General features: G+C 34.7%; 3 protein-coding genes and 1 long non-coding RNA gene across 14 annotated transcripts; 1 reads left to right on the forward strand and 3 right to left on the reverse strand.

Moving 5' to 3' along the window:
- Positions 1 to 196: 196 nt before the first annotated feature.
- Positions 197 to 1,186, reverse strand: LOC108164439 (ADP-ribosylation factor 2). Its single transcript, XM_017300140.2, has 4 exons — positions 1,014 to 1,186; positions 638 to 900; positions 441 to 566; positions 197 to 381 (listed from the first exon to the last, which is right to left on the reverse strand). Exons 1-4 carry the CDS (start codon positions 1,078 to 1,080, stop codon positions 295 to 297), a joined length of 543 nt encoding a protein of 180 aa, XP_017155629.1. The 5' UTR covers positions 1,081 to 1,186; the 3' UTR covers positions 197 to 294.
- A 1,642-nt stretch (positions 1,187 to 2,828) lies between these two features.
- LOC108164437 (polycomb protein PHO) lies at positions 2,829 to 5,720 on the forward strand. Of its 4 annotated transcripts, none has more exons than XM_017300136.2 (7): positions 2,829 to 2,949; positions 3,344 to 3,646; positions 3,726 to 3,897; positions 4,012 to 4,802; positions 4,871 to 5,171; positions 5,241 to 5,360; positions 5,440 to 5,720. In XM_017300136.2, exons 2-7 carry the CDS (start codon positions 3,529 to 3,531, stop codon positions 5,588 to 5,590), a joined length of 1,653 nt encoding a protein of 550 aa, XP_017155625.1. In that variant the 5' UTR covers positions 2,829 to 2,949; positions 3,344 to 3,528; the 3' UTR covers positions 5,591 to 5,720. The 4 variants fall into 4 exon arrangements, with proteins under 4 accessions (XP_017155625.1, XP_017155628.1, XP_017155624.1 ...); XM_017300139.2 differs by having other exon boundaries at positions 3,357 to 3,646; XM_017300135.2 differs by lacking the exon at positions 2,829 to 2,949 and adding an exon at positions 3,019 to 3,239.
- Positions 5,570 to 7,118, reverse strand: LOC117189250. Its single transcript, XR_004473326.1, has 3 exons — positions 6,755 to 7,118; positions 6,327 to 6,611; positions 5,570 to 6,269 (listed from the first exon to the last, which is right to left on the reverse strand). It is a non-coding gene; the product is annotated as an uncharacterized LOC117189250 (long non-coding RNA).
- A 1,954-nt stretch (positions 7,119 to 9,072) lies between these two features.
- On the reverse strand, positions 9,073 to 13,799 carry LOC108164498 (osmotic avoidance abnormal protein 3). Of its 8 annotated transcripts, none has more exons than XM_033394394.1 (7): positions 13,665 to 13,784; positions 12,315 to 12,539; positions 11,635 to 12,258; positions 10,746 to 11,554; positions 10,486 to 10,690; positions 10,156 to 10,321; positions 9,073 to 9,374 (listed from the first exon to the last, which is right to left on the reverse strand). In XM_033394394.1, exons 1-7 carry the CDS (start codon positions 13,734 to 13,736, stop codon positions 9,223 to 9,225), a joined length of 2,253 nt encoding a protein of 750 aa, XP_033250285.1. In that variant the 5' UTR covers positions 13,737 to 13,784; the 3' UTR covers positions 9,073 to 9,222. The 8 variants fall into 8 exon arrangements, with proteins under 8 accessions (XP_033250285.1, XP_017155753.1, XP_033250286.1 ...); XM_017300264.2 differs by having other exon boundaries at positions 10,156 to 10,291; positions 13,665 to 13,782; XM_033394395.1 differs by having other exon boundaries at positions 12,315 to 12,394; positions 13,665 to 13,748.
- Positions 13,800 to 16,356: the final 2,557 nt, after the last annotated feature.

Below are 16,356 nucleotides of genomic sequence, written 5' to 3' on the forward strand. Positions count from 1 at the left end.
ACTATTAAACTAACAACCAAACAGGTAAAATTTGAGAAATTAAAATATTTAAATTTATGTAGTATTCAGTTAAGACAAATTCCGTCTACCGATAACTTCTTACTGCTGCTAGTGAAATATTGAGGTAGAAAATCTAATGAAAATGATCCCCCTTTAATATGCTCTTATACTATCTTATTCTAGAATTTAAAACCGATTTTATATACATATACATATTTATTAAGGATCTAATCAATTATTTTCAGCGTAGAACAAATCGAATTCCAATGTTACACTTTAGGTTCTTCAAACGATTCATTTTTTCGCCAATTCAGCCGAAAGCCAATCAAGTCCTTCATATAGTCCATGCCCTTGTGTGGCACAAGTTGCTTGAATAAACCACTAGAAAGGGGAAAAGGGGTATTAATACTATACGCATGCTAAACATAAAAAATATGTACATGACGGTTTCTTAATTGGTTCAGTCGCAACTTGTCTGTGAGCTCGGCAGCAGTCATTGCTTTCGGTAGATCTTGTTTATTAGCAAAAACTAAGAGCACAGCATCTTTAAGTTCATCTTCTTGGAGCTTGAATGGAAATATACATTTTGTTAGTGCATTCGTTAGCTATTGAAAATTTGACTAGGAAAGGAAAATACCATATTCTGAAGTTCCTTTTCGGCCTCATCGATACGATCACGGTCGTTGGAATCCACAACAAAAATTAAACCTTGCGTATTTTGAAAGTAGTGGCGCCACAATGGTCGAATTTTATCTTGACCACCGACATCCCAAACGGTAAAACATATGTTTTTATATTCCACGGTTTCTACATTGAAACCGATGGTAGGAATGGTTGTCACAATTTCTCCCAGCTTAAGTTTGTAAAGAATGGTCGTCTTTCCAGCTGCATCTAAGCCAACTGCGTTCGAAAATAGCGTTTAATGCGCATAATTAAACAAAAATCATAAAAAAAAGAGTATAGATAATTTTCATGACTAGAACCTAGAACAATTCACAACTTTTTAAACATACCCATTAGAATACGCATTTGCTTTTTGCCAAAAAGACGTGTCAAGAGGCTAGATATAGTCAACCCCATATTATTTATTTATTGCTTAAGCAGCGATAAATTTTGTACTAAGTAAAATGTGTTTCTTTTTTTTCTATTTCAATTGACGTGTAAGCAATTTATGTAGTGAGGCAGTGGACTGTCAAAATAAAAAATAGTACTACACTAAAAATACTAGAATTTAGTCGGTATTTTCTATGCCACCAAATATTACAAAAAAAATAATAGGCTCTGCACACTGAGCCCATCCCGGGGGATTTTATCGGTTAGGTCTGCGCATCGGCCAACATCTATTTTTCATCCCAAACACCTATGTAGTTTTTTTTTTTTTTTTTTGGAGGTACCCGAAGCAGAGATCTGATCGGGTCAAGATTTGCTATGCATAATTTGTTTACACGTTTTAAACGATGGTCGAGGATCTCATCAACACGCAAAAGAATTCCTGAATGATTTATTGGAAGTGCTGAAAAATAGTAATAAATAAGTTTCTAATTACACAATACACAATATTTTGCGATTGCAGATCGTATCTGTACTGCTGACTGATTAGTCACCAGAACTACTGCTGCTATCGGGCTGTTCGCATATTTTGCTGTTGAACCACAGCCGAAATAATTGCTACATCTTCATCATCCATTATAAGAAAAAAATTAAAAAATTTTCCGCGCAAATTCAATGGACTTGTTTTTGACGGATGGTGCCAGTGTGAATCGGAGTTTCACATCTGTAAAAAATTCCCACTGTTCCCCGTAAGGCCGTACGCGCCACCCAGCCACCAACTAGCTCAGCGCCTACTCCATGAGCCAACGCATGCATCTTGAAACGTGCATGTGCGCGGAGAGTCTGGCGGCAGCCTGGTGAAAGGTGATAACGCTACTTTTGAAATTCAGGAGGGGCGTTTGGTTGGAAAAATTTGTTTAATAAACATTATTGGTACTCAAAGAAAGTCCGCTATGGGTGGAGATTCCGCAGAGGAGGTCTCGACCATTTCGACACGCACGGATACCGGCGCACACTTATACACCAACGGAGAAACACAGAACCCAGCCCCTTAAACTGCTGATTTATAAGTACCCAGAAATCGTGATATAACAATAAACGACGAAAGCCAATGTCTAAACAAACGAAAGAAGAGTCAATTTGTTTGCATGTGATATTTAATGAGCAATGCGACTACGCTTTACCAAATCCGATCTTAGCACGAGCTCTGCGCAAAACTCCATCCTAACGGTAACACACACTGCTATTACATTCTGCAAAATTCTGATAGTGTGCTAAAATATATAATAGTCTATCAAAATTAGCTCAGACAATGCTAATATAGTGCTGGTTTAAAATACATTGCGTAAAAGATTTTTTCGAATTTCAATTTAATTAAACCAATATTAGGTTTAAGAATGAAAATATTTCAAGTGGTATATTTCTTCATTCAAGCTTCATTGATTACTTTCTTCGTGTGTTTCTATTTAGTACTTTAAACGCACAAACGCCGGGAATATCATGAGGTCTGTATATAAACGCAATACAATGAGCTTTTCATTAACAAGTTATATTCTCCGATAGGGAACATATTGCATCACAAAATATTAGTTCTTAAACTGTTACATAAGTACCCTGAATATTTTTTGCTTACACATATTTGATTACTGAGTAAGTAAGTAATTTATTTATTAAAATATGTATAAACAACTTATGCCATGTCATAATATTTTGTGATTTAATTTAAATATGTATTTAAGCCTAAAAATATTTGTTTAAAAAATCAAATTATTGTTCATCCCTAGAATTTTAAACCTTACATTTTGGAAAGTGGTCGATCGGTGTTTATCGGTTATACATGTCTTTTAATTTCTTTTTAAATTATTTTTGGAAACGAATAAATTAAAGAAAATATATTTGGTAACTCAAATATTATACATAAGTGCATGTTTATTCGTACATTCGCAATTATGTATTTATCTATCTATTTAAGTGTCTAAACATAGGTGCCACAAAAATAATATCAGTGGTGTGGTGCTTGTTATTTTCTGGATTTCGTTGTCCTGTTAAGACTATTTGTCATATTGCTGAATTGTTATTTTTTAACTACAACATTAATCGATAACTTTATTAAAAACATGCATTAAAAATCCATACCTCTGTCTATATAGTTGTGTTGTTTACGCATGCCGTTGTTGGGACGTACATATGTATGTATATAGTCATAAACATTCTACGTTATTCAAATTTTGTATTTATATATGTATATGCATTTTAACACTTGAGTTTTCCACTAAAACTTACAATGCATCAGGATACTTTTTCAGATTCTGAAAAATAAAACGGTCTACATACATAAATTTCGGAAATTTACTAAGGGAATAAAACTCAGGAAATAAAATTATATATAATAACCTAACACATACATATTCCTGCATTGGTGTATGTACGCATGTGAGAAATGATTTGGTACGTCCTGTGAAGTACAAAAAGTGTATAATGGATACAAACTCCGTTGACATGGAATACGAACGTTATGGAATACTAGTACAAAATGAACAATACGATGAAGATATAACAAAGCCTGATGACATTCAAAAAATTAATATCAACAATGGTGAGTTTTGTAGACTGCTTTTAATTTTCAAATGTTCTAACATATGTACAATTTACACATATATGTTTTTTGTTTGAAGCCGTTTTTATTCCGGACGGCATTTCCAGCAGCGGTCAAATAAATGAACAAAGAAATAAAATGTTTGATTCGTTCCTTCAGTCGGAAACTCAGTTTAGTGAAAACGTAATGAATACAAGTATGCATGGAAAACAGTTACTGAAAGCATCGGAGAACGTTTGCCCATCTAAAATGTAAGAAAAGTCGTTTAAGTCGTATGTACATACATATGATGTTCACATACAATACATAAAAATATATGTTCTGTTGCGTAAATTTTGTCTAAAACGTTTTATATTTATTTGTAGAAAGAAGAATGCCAAGAACTATTTGACAAACTTTGAAATGGCGGAAAACAGTTTTAAGAACATCGATTGCTCCGAAGAGCACGAAATTTCAAAGGCGTTGGTAAATTGCCTTCAAAACAATGTAAGAGAAATAAAAGAGTCTGATATTGGCAGCCGCATTACTGAAACTTCCGAAACAATTGGGCTTATATCATCTGGAAAGTCGAGACGCTGGGAACAAAAACTAGTTCAAATTAAAACTATGGAAGGGGAATTCAGTGTAACTATGTGGGCATCTGGAACATCCGATGACGAGTACTCTGGGTCTGAGCAAAATATTGGCGAAACGGATTTTATGAAAGAAAAAGATAACTCATCTGATGGGGCAATGGTCATTTCACAGAGCCATGAAACTGAATTAGACTTTGGACACGAGGAAACTATGTTACGGCAACAGCTGTTGTTCCATCAAGAATTGCAAATGCAGCGGCAGTTAAATGCTGTTCCGTTAACAGGACAGTTACCAAAGGAGAAAAAGCTTCCTGCGCAAGTAAAGAATCCTTCCGTTAAAAGCCTCACCAAATCAATGTCCAGTTGTGAAACTCAACCTTTGTTAACAAATTCCATTATAAGTGCCCAGGCTATAAATCGGTCTAGCGCTATTACAATTGAAAGTCACAGATTATTAGATAATGATAATGATTGCGATTCACATTCGGTAGGAACACTGCCTTTTGGTCTTGTTCTGCAAGGAAGTCTACAATCAGATAGATCGTCAACTCCACCTCAACAACCATATAATGAAAACTTGGGTAAAAACCACTAATATGTATACCATACAAAGTTATTCTAACATGACAATTATTAATTCATTTCTTAGGAGCTTCAGTCACAACCCCTTATCTGGAACTGAACAATTCCCATGACTTGGTGGCTTATCCAAACGATAAAAAAATAGCATGCCCCCATAAAGGATGTCATAAAAATTTCAGAGACTCGTCTGCAATGCGCAAACATTTACATACGCATGGTCCTCGTGTGCATGTTTGTGCAGAGTGCGGAAAAGCTTTTGTAGAAAGTTCTAAACTAAAAAGACACCAGCTCGTTCACACCGGAGAAAAACCATTTCAGTGTACTTTTGAAGGATGTGGAAAACGTTTTTCCCTTGATTTTAACTTAAGGTTATTAGTCCCAGGAAGATTTTAAACAATTTAACTATGATAATATCAAAACATATTTTTAATTTTTAGGACACACGTAAGAATACACACCGGAGACAGGCCATTTGTTTGCCCCTTTGATTCCTGCAATAAAAAATTTGCTCAGTCCACAAATTTAAAATCACACATATTAACTCATGCAAAAGCAAAGTAAGTGCTTTCTTAAATTTCAAAATTAATTTTAAAAAAATGGGGGAAATATACATCTAACTAAATTGTTATTTTTTAGGAGGAACACAGGTACTATGCGCCACAGTACTTGTTCGAACAACGATTCAAACAGTCCTAGTGATGAAAGAAATTCAACAAATTATATTAAGGTAGAATTGCGAGATAATGTTTCAGAAAACAATGTTCCCTTTGTAGTGTATGCAGACTAACAAGTTTGTATATTTTTAAATGGTATGAATAGAATATATGTATTGTAAGATTATGTTTATAATATAGTATGTAAGAATCTTTCCCAAACATACATGGATGAAAATAAAAGTAAAATGCTTCTCAACAAAATTTTCTCTAGACAACCTTAAGAAAGGTAAAAAAAATAATAATTGTATACAAATCTATTAAAAATGTAGCTGGCTTAATATAGAAAGCTTCTAGTAACTCGATTGGGAAAGTGGGAAGATGGCATGCTCATTTGCCAAAAGGGGACTAACGCGTTCGAATCATTTGAGTTTTGTTTCAGTTTTCAGTGCAAGACTTAGCAAGATAAAAAAAACGAGTATTGGAAAAGATTTGCCCGTGGCCATGGTTCGGTTGTGGCCAACCCTAACTAAATTTTCACAGAAAGAAGATGTATCAAATCTGACAATTGCGCCTGTATTTCGCCGGTAGGCGTTGGTTTGTAATGGCAGTGTTTGGCGGAAATCCCCAATGTTCGGTTAAGTGCTTCTAATGCACGTTTATGATTTTCGATGCTGACAAAACTATGCCGATTTTTTGCAATATTACATATAGGTTCCCGAATATTTTGAAGATATAACGGTAATTTTAATGCTAAATAAGCCGTACGGTATCCTAACAATGTGGCTGCTTTTCCTGAAGAAGCAACTGTAACTGCAATATAGGATCTCGAACGAGCAGTGGCTAAAACCATTGACATGAATTTCTTACCAATTCCACCAGGGGCATAAAGGAAATATAAACCACCATTTCCATCATTAATTGCTTTCATTAATGTATCATAATGTTGAGGATTCAACAGGGGTACATTTTCTTGAACAGCAAAATTCCATTCCTCCCCGTTCCAATTCTCGATTAAATGCGTCATTCATTCCACGATTTGGCGCTGGCATTCCTAACCTGTGTAATAAACTACCGCATATGAGGTTACACTTGTCTTTGATCAATATTAAAGCTTGATTATGTATCTCTTCATTAATTTCAAGATCGGGATTTCTGGAAATCAAATGCCACAGGTTAGATGGGTTCAATGGAGAGCATGTCGAGGGGCAGTTTTTTGTTCTTAAGTAGTTTCTTTCCGTATATTTCGTATCCTTCTTGAATTTAAAAATGCATTAAAAACAATAAAAATTACTTACACAATTAAAAAATTCCAAACAAAAAAAACAGGTATATTTATTAAACGCCTACGCGTTTCTGTTTTGATTCAAAATTCAAATGATTTCATGTTTTGAAAAACGCAGCCAAGCCGGTGCCCTAGCAACATTTTCAGCGACTAATTTTTATATTCAGCCAGGCTCCGTTTTTCATTTACTTTTGCGGATTACGTTCTTAGCCAAAACGTTTCGTTTTAAGGTTGTCCAGTTTTCACATATTTTGCTGTTTGCACCAAAAGGAAAATTGTTGTTGCCTTGGCTATTTTTTTTCAAGCCAAATTTAAGGTTATTTATTTAGAAAGAAAGAAAAAGTGAAATTTCCCTGATATAGGTGACAAGTTGATGTCAATGCATCAATAAGTCATCTATTTTTTTCCTTTTGCACTTAAGGTTCGTTTCGTTGTATAAAAAGCCGTTTAATTTTCATTTCGTCAACGAAAAAGTTTTCGTTTTGAAAACGAATAAATCTTGCGGAATGCGAAAACGGGAGCCCCAATTTATGCGTATTCAAAAGTAAATCGGAAAATTTTTGTGAATGTGAAAAACGATGCCTGGCTGATTATATCTACATAGATATATGTACCTGCAGTAGTTTCATATCATATATTCTCATGTTTCATATGATTCAAAAGTGGCAACACCCGAAAATTTTAAATTTTAATCGATTTTATTCCATTTAACACGGTTCAAAATAACATAACGCAAATAGATAAAAACACACAGCTCTCAAACAGCTAGAAACCTAACAAAAACAAGAAAGAGAATATGTAAATATGTAATATGTAAAGAGAATATGTACATACATATTTGTTTCTTTTTCCTTTTTTGCGTATACATACATACATATGTAACAGCATTTGCTGGTCAGATCAATTGTAGATAGAAAAAATTTAGGGGAATTCCCTTTGTTGTGGAAATTTAAGGGGACTACATTTTTGCAATAGAAATGTTGGTTTTGTGAACTATCAATGCAATCAGACGTGTTTGGTAAAGAAATTTTTTATACGCAAATTTTTTTTTTTTTGTGAAACATGGATCAAATTCCTTTCCTTTAAGGCTTCCTACATTCCTACATTGGGACCGATTGTGACCCTAATAAATTTATTTTTAAATTTTCTCCACTTTTTCTCTCCAGCGAATGCAAATTTGTATGATCTTTAGAAACAGTTTGCCTCATGGCTATTTCTTTGTATTCTCCCTGAAAGGTTGGCTTGTTGTAGCCGTCTACGGATCGTTGGAGCACTATCTTCTAGTCCAATTTCTGCTCCAATAGCGTTTGACGACTTAAATGGATTCACATTCCTCAAAGAGAAGTATGTAGTGGTCAAGTGTTATGATTGTTTACTGTGGCCTTACGCAATTTTCTTTACTAGGTTTTCATTCTTAAAGCATTTTACAAAATTATGAGATATTTTCATTTATTTGGTAATGGCCAGAATAGATTGGCCTTCTTTTTTCAGACTAAGAGCCATTCGGGCTTATTCCTCTGTACAATAAGACTTTCGGCACATTCTTGTAAGAAAACAACATTTATTTAATTATATTTAGACTTTAGCTAAATGAAATGAATGTTAAATGGCCAAAAAGCCAAGAATTTTCAAATTATTCACTTGAATTGACACAATTTCGATAAATGTGATTATTATAAACAAATATTTGTATACCCGATACTCAAAATGAGTATAGGGGTATATAACATTTGTGGTGAAAGTGGATGTGTGTAACGTCAAGAAGGAAAAACCCAGAATCGTAGAGAATGACTATATCTTCTAGACTGCAGAATCTGAACCAGATCGTATCATTATTATAGCCAGAATCAAGAAAACAATTTCATTCTCTCTCGCTCTATCTCTCTCTAACACACAGGTTTTATGGTCGGCTTTGCCAATTGCAAAAAGTGAGTTCCCAGATCTCAGAGACTATAAGAGCTAGAGCAACCAAATTTGTGATCCATACTCCTGTGATATCGGACCTTGACAAGTTTCTATCAAAATTTTGCCAACCGCTCCCGCAAAAAACGAAAATCTGTGACATCCACAATATTGAAGATACGAGAAAACTAAAATCATAGAGAATGACCATATCTATCAGATTGCTGAGTCTAGATCAGATCAGATCATTTTTATAACCAAAAGGAACAAATCAATATGCAGTGGCCACGCAGCGCCCGACAACACGCTCAGAATAATTTTCTGTATCTTTCGCACGCACTCTTTGTCGTGTCGTTTAATATTAGCGGCGTCTACCGAAGGAGAGCCATACTGACTAAGTATCGGGTATATATGAACTACATGAATGAATTAACTTTTTTGACTATTTTATTTCGAATTATGTAAGGTAAAGAATGTTTGAGGTTGATTTCCAATGCTTAAAACTTAGCAACAGCCGCATAAATTAATGTAAATTTTGATTATCTGTGACAAGAAATGACAAGTAGTCATATTTACAATTTAAAGAGAAATTTCTTCATTTATTATTTTTTCCTGTCCCAAGAGGTTATCAATTTTTGAAAGATCAGGGTGATCTGTTGTCCCTTTTACAGGATACACAAGTTTTTTAAGATGAGTTGCCATAGGAATGTTAGTTTTGGTTGATATAATATCTGTGAAAAGAGTAGAACGGATTACAGATTAATTTCTGATGTATTCTTATAACCTTAGCCTTAAACTTAATCTTAAATTACATTAATTAAGTAATTAATGAAATATGTGTATTTTTAGTACGGTATGTAAACATCGAATAGCTTTGTCATTTACCAATCGATAGATTTCAACATAGATGTTTTCGAAACTTCAATTCATTAAAATTTTAGCCATGGATAGCTTTACACCAAAAGAACCCGCTGAAATAGTGAAGCATCGAAAATAGTCGTTAAATTGTTCTAATTCAACGCGTATATCGCAAAAGTATTGCGACAAACAGGGACTGACAAGACTATTCGTCGTTTGGCGTCGAACTTTTTTTCCGTATAAAGGGCAATTAACACAACAAATTTTGAGGAAAGATCATCCACGTCATTTGGAATACGGCTAAATATTCCAAACAGGTCAACGAAAATTCCCAGCACGTCTGTTAAAAAGAGGCGATATTGACTAGCCACCCAGAACGCTTGATTAAATGGATGTGTGTAACGTCCGACTCCGAATCGTTTCCGACCCCATAAAGTATATATATTCTGGATCAGCATCAATAGTCGAGTCCATTGAGCCCTGTCTGTCTGTCCGTCCCTATGAGCGCCTAGTTCTCAAAGACTAACAGCTAGAGCAACGAAATTTTATGTATAAATGGGTATATACAATGTTCACATACTGTACTGAAAGATGGCACACCTTGTAAATAGAACACAAAAAAAAACCATAAAATTAAACCGGTTATTTAAATACCTGTTTCAGCATAAAACTTCTTAGTCCGATTTGTACTGGGTTCATAGTCCTTATTTTTTTGACGGGTTGACCGAAAGTAATTTTGAAGTATATTTACATTATACGTTTCTTTGGCTATGTCTGAGTTGTCCGAGTCCTTCATAAAACAAAAATGATTAATACATAGCTATAAAATAGTATGAAGTATTTTTAGATAACGAAGTAAACAAAAGCAAAATAAAAGGAACAATTTATAGTGTATATATTTTAGTATAAAGCACCTACATATGTACATATATACATATGTTCATTTGTATATATGTATAAGCATACCATTGTGAACATTGTTACCTTTTCGTCATTTTCCACACTGGCGATATTGGTGTTTTTTTCAATATATTTTGAGTTTTTAATATCCCCTATTCCTGAGCTATTGATTCGCTGAAAATCAGGTATCAGATGAGCCGCTGGCAGCTTTAAGGTATCTGTGTCCGGAATCCTCCAAACTTTAAGATCATCATTCCAAAATGAATTTTCTAAAATAACGGTGGGACACCTAGTAGAAAATTAATTTATGTGTTATGTTGTATACCAAAAATGTGGATTGTTACCAATTTTTTCCGTTTCTTCGAAGAATAGGTTGAACTTTACTAAATAATTGTTGAAAAAATTTTATATTACGTCCGAGATTTCGAATTTCATCTAAATAGTCCTCTCGATCTAGTTGAAACTCGGAGTTTAAATCAGCAACTTCTCTTTCAAGCATTTTAATTTTTTGTCTGCAGATTCTAATATGCTCATTTTTTATGTTTATTTCCTGTGTAATACTGGCATAATGACCTTGTAAAAGGTCTCGATCCTCGCTTTCGACTCTACTTAATGCGTTGGCAATGGCGCTCAAGTGGCGTTGTGCTGCTATTTTTCGTACTCGATGCCGTTCCCTTAGCTGCAAATCATTAGCACGTTCACCTCCAATCAATGTGCGTTTAATAAAATCGATACGATTTCGTGCTTGTAGTTGCAGCTCATCACTTGATTCGGAAACCTTTGGTTTATTTAGCTCAGATAGGTAGTCTATTTCAGGTTTTGGTGTCGGGAAATTCATATTGGCAATGTCCAAGTCTGCACTTGGACTTTGCAAATCAGAATTTATATGAGATAATTGTATTATATTGTTATCTTCATCTTTTCTACGGAATATTTTTTGTTCGGATTCTTCGAGCATTCTTTTTAAATGTAATATTTCACTTTGATACTGACGAAGTTGAGCATCTTTTGGATCTTCGTTAATTTTTGGTTTATTTGAAATATTCTTTGCCCTGCTAGCGTAACGCAGTGTGGATAGAGTCTCGTCGTAGTTTGAGTCTGCTGGTGAAATACATGATATCATGAGAGTTTTTGTATTGCCTCCTAAAGAGTCCTATATATGTGTATATATATATTATATTATATAATAAAAAAATTACATGCGCTATGTTTTTATTTATTTTGTGTATTTACCTGCAGCAGTCGTGTAAGTTTTGAATCCCTATATGGTACATGTTTTGATTTACTATCGACCAATGATGAAATTACGTTTCCCAAAGCAGAAAGCGACAAATTAATTTTTGTAGCCTCTTTAAATCGCGAACCCTGAGCTCCAGTCTTACGCTGTCTTTCAGAACCTGCCAAATCAACCAAACTTAATTTTCCGCGACGAATTCCTCCCATTATATCCCCCGATGGAATACTCGATACTGATGAGGAAGAAGGTCCTTGAAATTGCTCCAAACTTATTGTAAATATAGTGTGCGAGCGGGAGCTTTGTTCATTCATTAGAGTAGTAGCTGTAACACGGTTTTTGTTGCCTAATTTGAGCCAATAATAGCATTGTTTTGCATTGATTACTGGTTGTGTAGTTAAAGTTGGCACTGTCACTCCCACGCCTGGCATTTCTTTGAGCGGATGATTCATAATACCCGTAGAATCAGACAATAAATCTCGAATATTTTCATTGTAAATTTCCAAATAACTTACTAAAGCCAAATACCTAATATTAGTGGCCATAGATATTGTTTCAAAAATATGTTCAAAGCATCTGGGTATTATTCCGCAATTATAACCATCTTTAGCGCTACCATCGCCCTTTTAACGAGATACAAAATTATTACTTCAGCAACAACAAAATAAAATTCCGTTACCTGCATCGTATGTGTTTTACCACATCCAGTCTGGCCATAGGCAAATATAGTGCCATTGTATCCATCTAACGTGCTCTCCACTAAAGAATAGCACATTTCGTTATAAATAACTTCAGTTTTTGAGATCATGTCGTACACACTATCGAAGGTGAACATTTTTTTTTGACTATTACGGGCTGACGGATTTAGCACAGATATTGCGTATTCATTAATTTCAACAATGTTCTGTAGAAAACCAAATAAATAATAAAATGTGTATAAATTAAATTTTTTCAATTAGCTCGGTAAAAATTTTGTCTTTCTTCATTCTGCCTATACACACTCAGTTTTTTTCATTTTAGAGCTTAAAGAGTATAGTGGTATACATATGTATCGTCATACCATGATGTGAAGGCGTCTTTCGGCATTATGAGGACCACTATTGCATGAACAGTTGACAGTTGACCGTCAAGAACAATCTTGAATCATGTATCCTCTTCTGTGATACAGAATAATTTTACAGTCGCGCAAAAAAAAGCTCTCGTCAATTAATACGAAAAAATTGTAATCAAATACAGCCACGGTTACTTAAGCAATTTTTTTTATCATTTTAACTGGTGTTGAATCATGAACTTCTTAACTTTCACCGGAAACAGAGCCACAATTGACGGTATGATTGTTTAAGTAGAAGCGAATCAAATGCCAAAAAAGTTTTCAAGGCAAATCTTTTTTTTTTTTGAATATTGTCAAAAGCAAAAAAGTTAACTTTTTCGATAGAAAAAAGTGGGATGAACAATTCTGACTGGTACACAACCATTTTTTGAGCGGAAGATTTTAGAGAATTGAGGCAAACCAATCTTCAAATACGGATTGTACTTTACTACCACAATCCGAGCTCTCAGACATAGAACCACTCAACACATTTTTTTATCCACCCATACTTTGGAATCAAGGAATCATCTTCCTTGCAGACATTTCCTGAAATCTATTGAATTATTTTTGTTTCAAAAAATTTGAGTGGTCAACGTTTTTTCAACGCCGAAAGAGGCTGGCGAAGGCTTGTTTCAAAACTTGTCAGTCCAAAACCGATTTTTCAATATATTGATTTACAACTACTTAAGGTTGATATCATACATATTTTTTCTGTATTGATTTTTTTTTTTGTTTTTTTAACACCTATTCCTGTTTTTTCGTCTTTTGTGTATTTTACATGCATACATATGTACATACATACATATGTATTGTAAATACCTAAATAATAAAAAATTAGTAATGTAATTAATAAGATTCAATAAAAAAATCCATAATAATTTTGGGTCTGCATTTACTTTAAAAGTTTTGTTAGAATTAATATTATTTAACTGAACTTACTTCACATTTACTTTCATTTTCTTTTCGGTTCATAGGTCGACAGCGCACCACAACTTTTACATTTTCACTCATTTTCGCTCGATAGTCAAACTACTAATGGCGCGTCCAATCCCCAGAATAAAATTATATTATACAACACATGAATATGTACATATATACTACAGGTTACATATACTAGAAAGGTAACCGCAACTTCGCTGTTGTGGCAGTCTGATGTAATTACATACATATATACATACATATGTACATTTCTAGAAGCCAACCTTATTTTAAACACTGGCTTAGCTTCAGACGAAAAAGAAACTTGAGAGAAAATTGTATTGCCAAACAGTCACTAGGGCAAACAGTTGATTTATACAAATAAAATAAAAATAAATAAATAAATAAAAAATATAAATAAAAAATCGGCAGACCCACATCATAAATCTACCATAAAATATTTTTGACCCACCTTTTATTATGTGACCGGTCAAAAAAACACACAAAATAGATTGTGTTTCCTGGAATTATCCTTATTGAACCGGCTATTAAAACTTGCTCTTTTTCTGTAATCCGCCCCGAACTGAATCAGTCTCTAGTTTTTATAGGGGTATATATTAGATTTGTGGTGAAAATGGATGTGTGTAAAGTCCAGATGGAAGCTTTAGTGACCCCTCTAAAAATATTCGCGAAACTAAAACGCAGAATCGTAGAGAATGACAATATCTTCTAGACTGCAGAATCTGAACCAGATCGTATCAATTTAATAGACAGAATGAAGAAAACAATTTTGTTCTCTCTAGCTCTGCCTCTCTCTAACACACAGGTTGCCTTTGCCTATTGCTAAAAGTGAGCGCCTAAATCTCAGAGACTATAAGATCTAGAGCAGCCAAATTTGGTATCCACACTCCTGAGATATCGAACCTGCAAAAGTGTATTCTAAAATTTCGCCCCACAACCTTCCGCCTCCGCAAAGGACGAAAGTTTGTGGCATCCACTACTTGAAGGTACGAGAAAATTAAATACCCACAATCATAGAGAATGACCATATCTACCACAGTTTCGAATCTGGATTAGATCAGATAATTTGTATAGCTAAAAGGAACAAATCAATTTGCAGTGGCTAAGTAGCGCCGACGACACGCACTGACACGTTTGCTGCCTCTCCCGCACGCACTCTAGATTTAGTTTTTTTAAATTAAATATATTAATTTTTTTTAATAATTAGGATTGTATTTTGTATTTTTGATTATAAAATAATATCACTGATACAAATTATGTTGTTTGCTGTTACTGTTAGAGAAACTTATACAACAGTCACAGAAAAATTACAACGATTTAGAATAAATAAAAAATAATAAAAAAAACAAAAAATTCGTGTCATCAAGGTCGAAAAATGATCTGTCAATTATTCAATTATCTGTCCAGATTTTCTATGGTTCTCTTAGATCAACCTGTTGGGCAGGTAGACTGGAATTCATGACTTTATTATACCCGATACTCAAAATGAGTATTGGGGTATATTAGATTTGTGGTAAAAGTGGATGTGTGTAACGTCCAGAAGGAATCGTTTCCGACCCCATAAAGTATATATATTTTTGATCAGCATCAATAGCCGAGTCGATTGAGCCCTGTCTGTCTGTCCGTCCGTCCGTCTGTCCGTCTGTCCGTCTGTCATCAAAGACTATAAGAGCTAGAGCAACGATGTTTTGGATCCAGACTTCTGTGATATGTCACTGCTACAAAAATATTTCAAAACTTCGCCCCGCCCACTTCCGCCCCCACAAAGGACGAAAATCTGTGGCATCCTCAATTTTAAGGATATGAGAAAACCAAAAACGTAGAGTTGTAGAGAATGACCATATCTTTAAGACTGCGGAATCTGAATTGGATCGTATTATTATTATAGCCAGCATCAAGAAAACAATTTCATTTTTTCTCGCTCTATCTCTCTCTAACACACACGTAGCATTGGCGGCTTTGCTTAGAGTCAAACATTAGCGCCTAGATCTCAGAGACTACAAAAGCTAGAGCAACCAAATTTGGTATCCACACTCCTAATATATCGGACCGAGACGAGTTTGTTTCAAAATTTCGCCACACCCCCTTCCGCCCCCGCAAAGGACGAAAATCTGGGGATATTCAAAAATCTCAGAGACTATTAAGGCTAGAGTAACCAAATTTGGTATCCGCACTCCTGTTAGATCTTACTATAAAACGTGTATCTCAAAATTTCGCCCCACCCCCTTCCGCTCACACAAAAGACGAAAATCTGGTGCATCCACAATATTGCACATTCGAGAAAACTAAAAACGCAGAATCATAGATAATGACCATATCTATCAGATTGCTGAATCTGGATCAGATCAGATCATTTTTATAGCCAATAGGAACAAATCAATTTGCAGTGGCTACGCAGCGCCCGACGTCACGCTCAGACTGATTTTCTGTCTCTCTCGCACGCACTCTTTGTCGTGTCGTTTAATATTAGCGGCGTCTGCCGGAGGAGAGCCATACTGACTTAGTATCGGGTATAACCGTAGAGTTGCGGTGTCCGCAGCAACTCACAACGTTCCCCCTCGTTTTTTAAACTGAGCTTGTTGCTTTGTTTAAGTAGCCGGCACATTTTCTGGTCGTTACCCACCAACTTGTTCCTTACGTAGATGTCTTACAATGTCTTTTGGAGATGTCTTACAACTGCAGATTTATGCAT

This window comes from Drosophila miranda, chromosome 5 (genome assembly GCF_003369915.1).
Source record: "Drosophila miranda strain MSH22 chromosome 5, D.miranda_PacBio2.1, whole genome shotgun sequence".
Lineage (NCBI taxonomy): Eukaryota > Metazoa > Arthropoda > Insecta > Diptera > Drosophilidae > Drosophila > Drosophila miranda.

Bases quoted from the DNA above. Each gene is read 5' to 3' on its own strand.
- LOC108164437 (XM_017300136.2), top strand. From the start codon at position 3,529: ATGGATACAAACTCCGTTGACATGGAATACGAACGTTATGGAATACTA. The intron at 3,647-3,725 runs GTGAGTTTTGTA...TTTTGTTTGAAG, and splicing joins AAAAATTAATATCAACAATG to CCGTTTTTATTCCGGACGGC. The intron at 3,898-4,011 runs GTAAGAAAAGTC...ATTTATTTGTAG, and splicing joins AACGTTTGCCCATCTAAAAT to AAAGAAGAATGCCAAGAACT.
- LOC108164498 (XM_033394394.1), bottom strand. From the start codon at position 13,736: ATGAGTGAAAATGTAAAAGTTGTGGTGCGCTGTCGACCTATGAACCGA. The intron at 12,540-13,664 runs GTAAGTTCAGTT...GGTTTTCTACAG, and splicing joins AAAATGAAAGTAAATGTGAA to AACATTGTTGAAATTAATGA. The intron at 10,691-10,745 runs GTAACAATCCAC...ATTTTCTACTAG, and splicing joins CGAAGAAACGGAAAAAATTG to GTGTCCCACCGTTATTTTAG.
- LOC108164439 (XM_017300140.2), bottom strand. From the start codon at position 1,080: ATGGGGTTGACTATATCTAGCCTCTTGACACGTCTTTTTGGCAAAAAG. The intron at 901-1,013 runs GTATGTTTAAAA...TTTCGAACGCAG, and splicing joins GCAAATGCGTATTCTAATGG to TTGGCTTAGATGCAGCTGGA. The intron at 382-440 runs GTACATATTTTT...TCCCCTTTCTAG, and splicing joins ACCAATTAAGAAACCGTCAT to TGGTTTATTCAAGCAACTTG.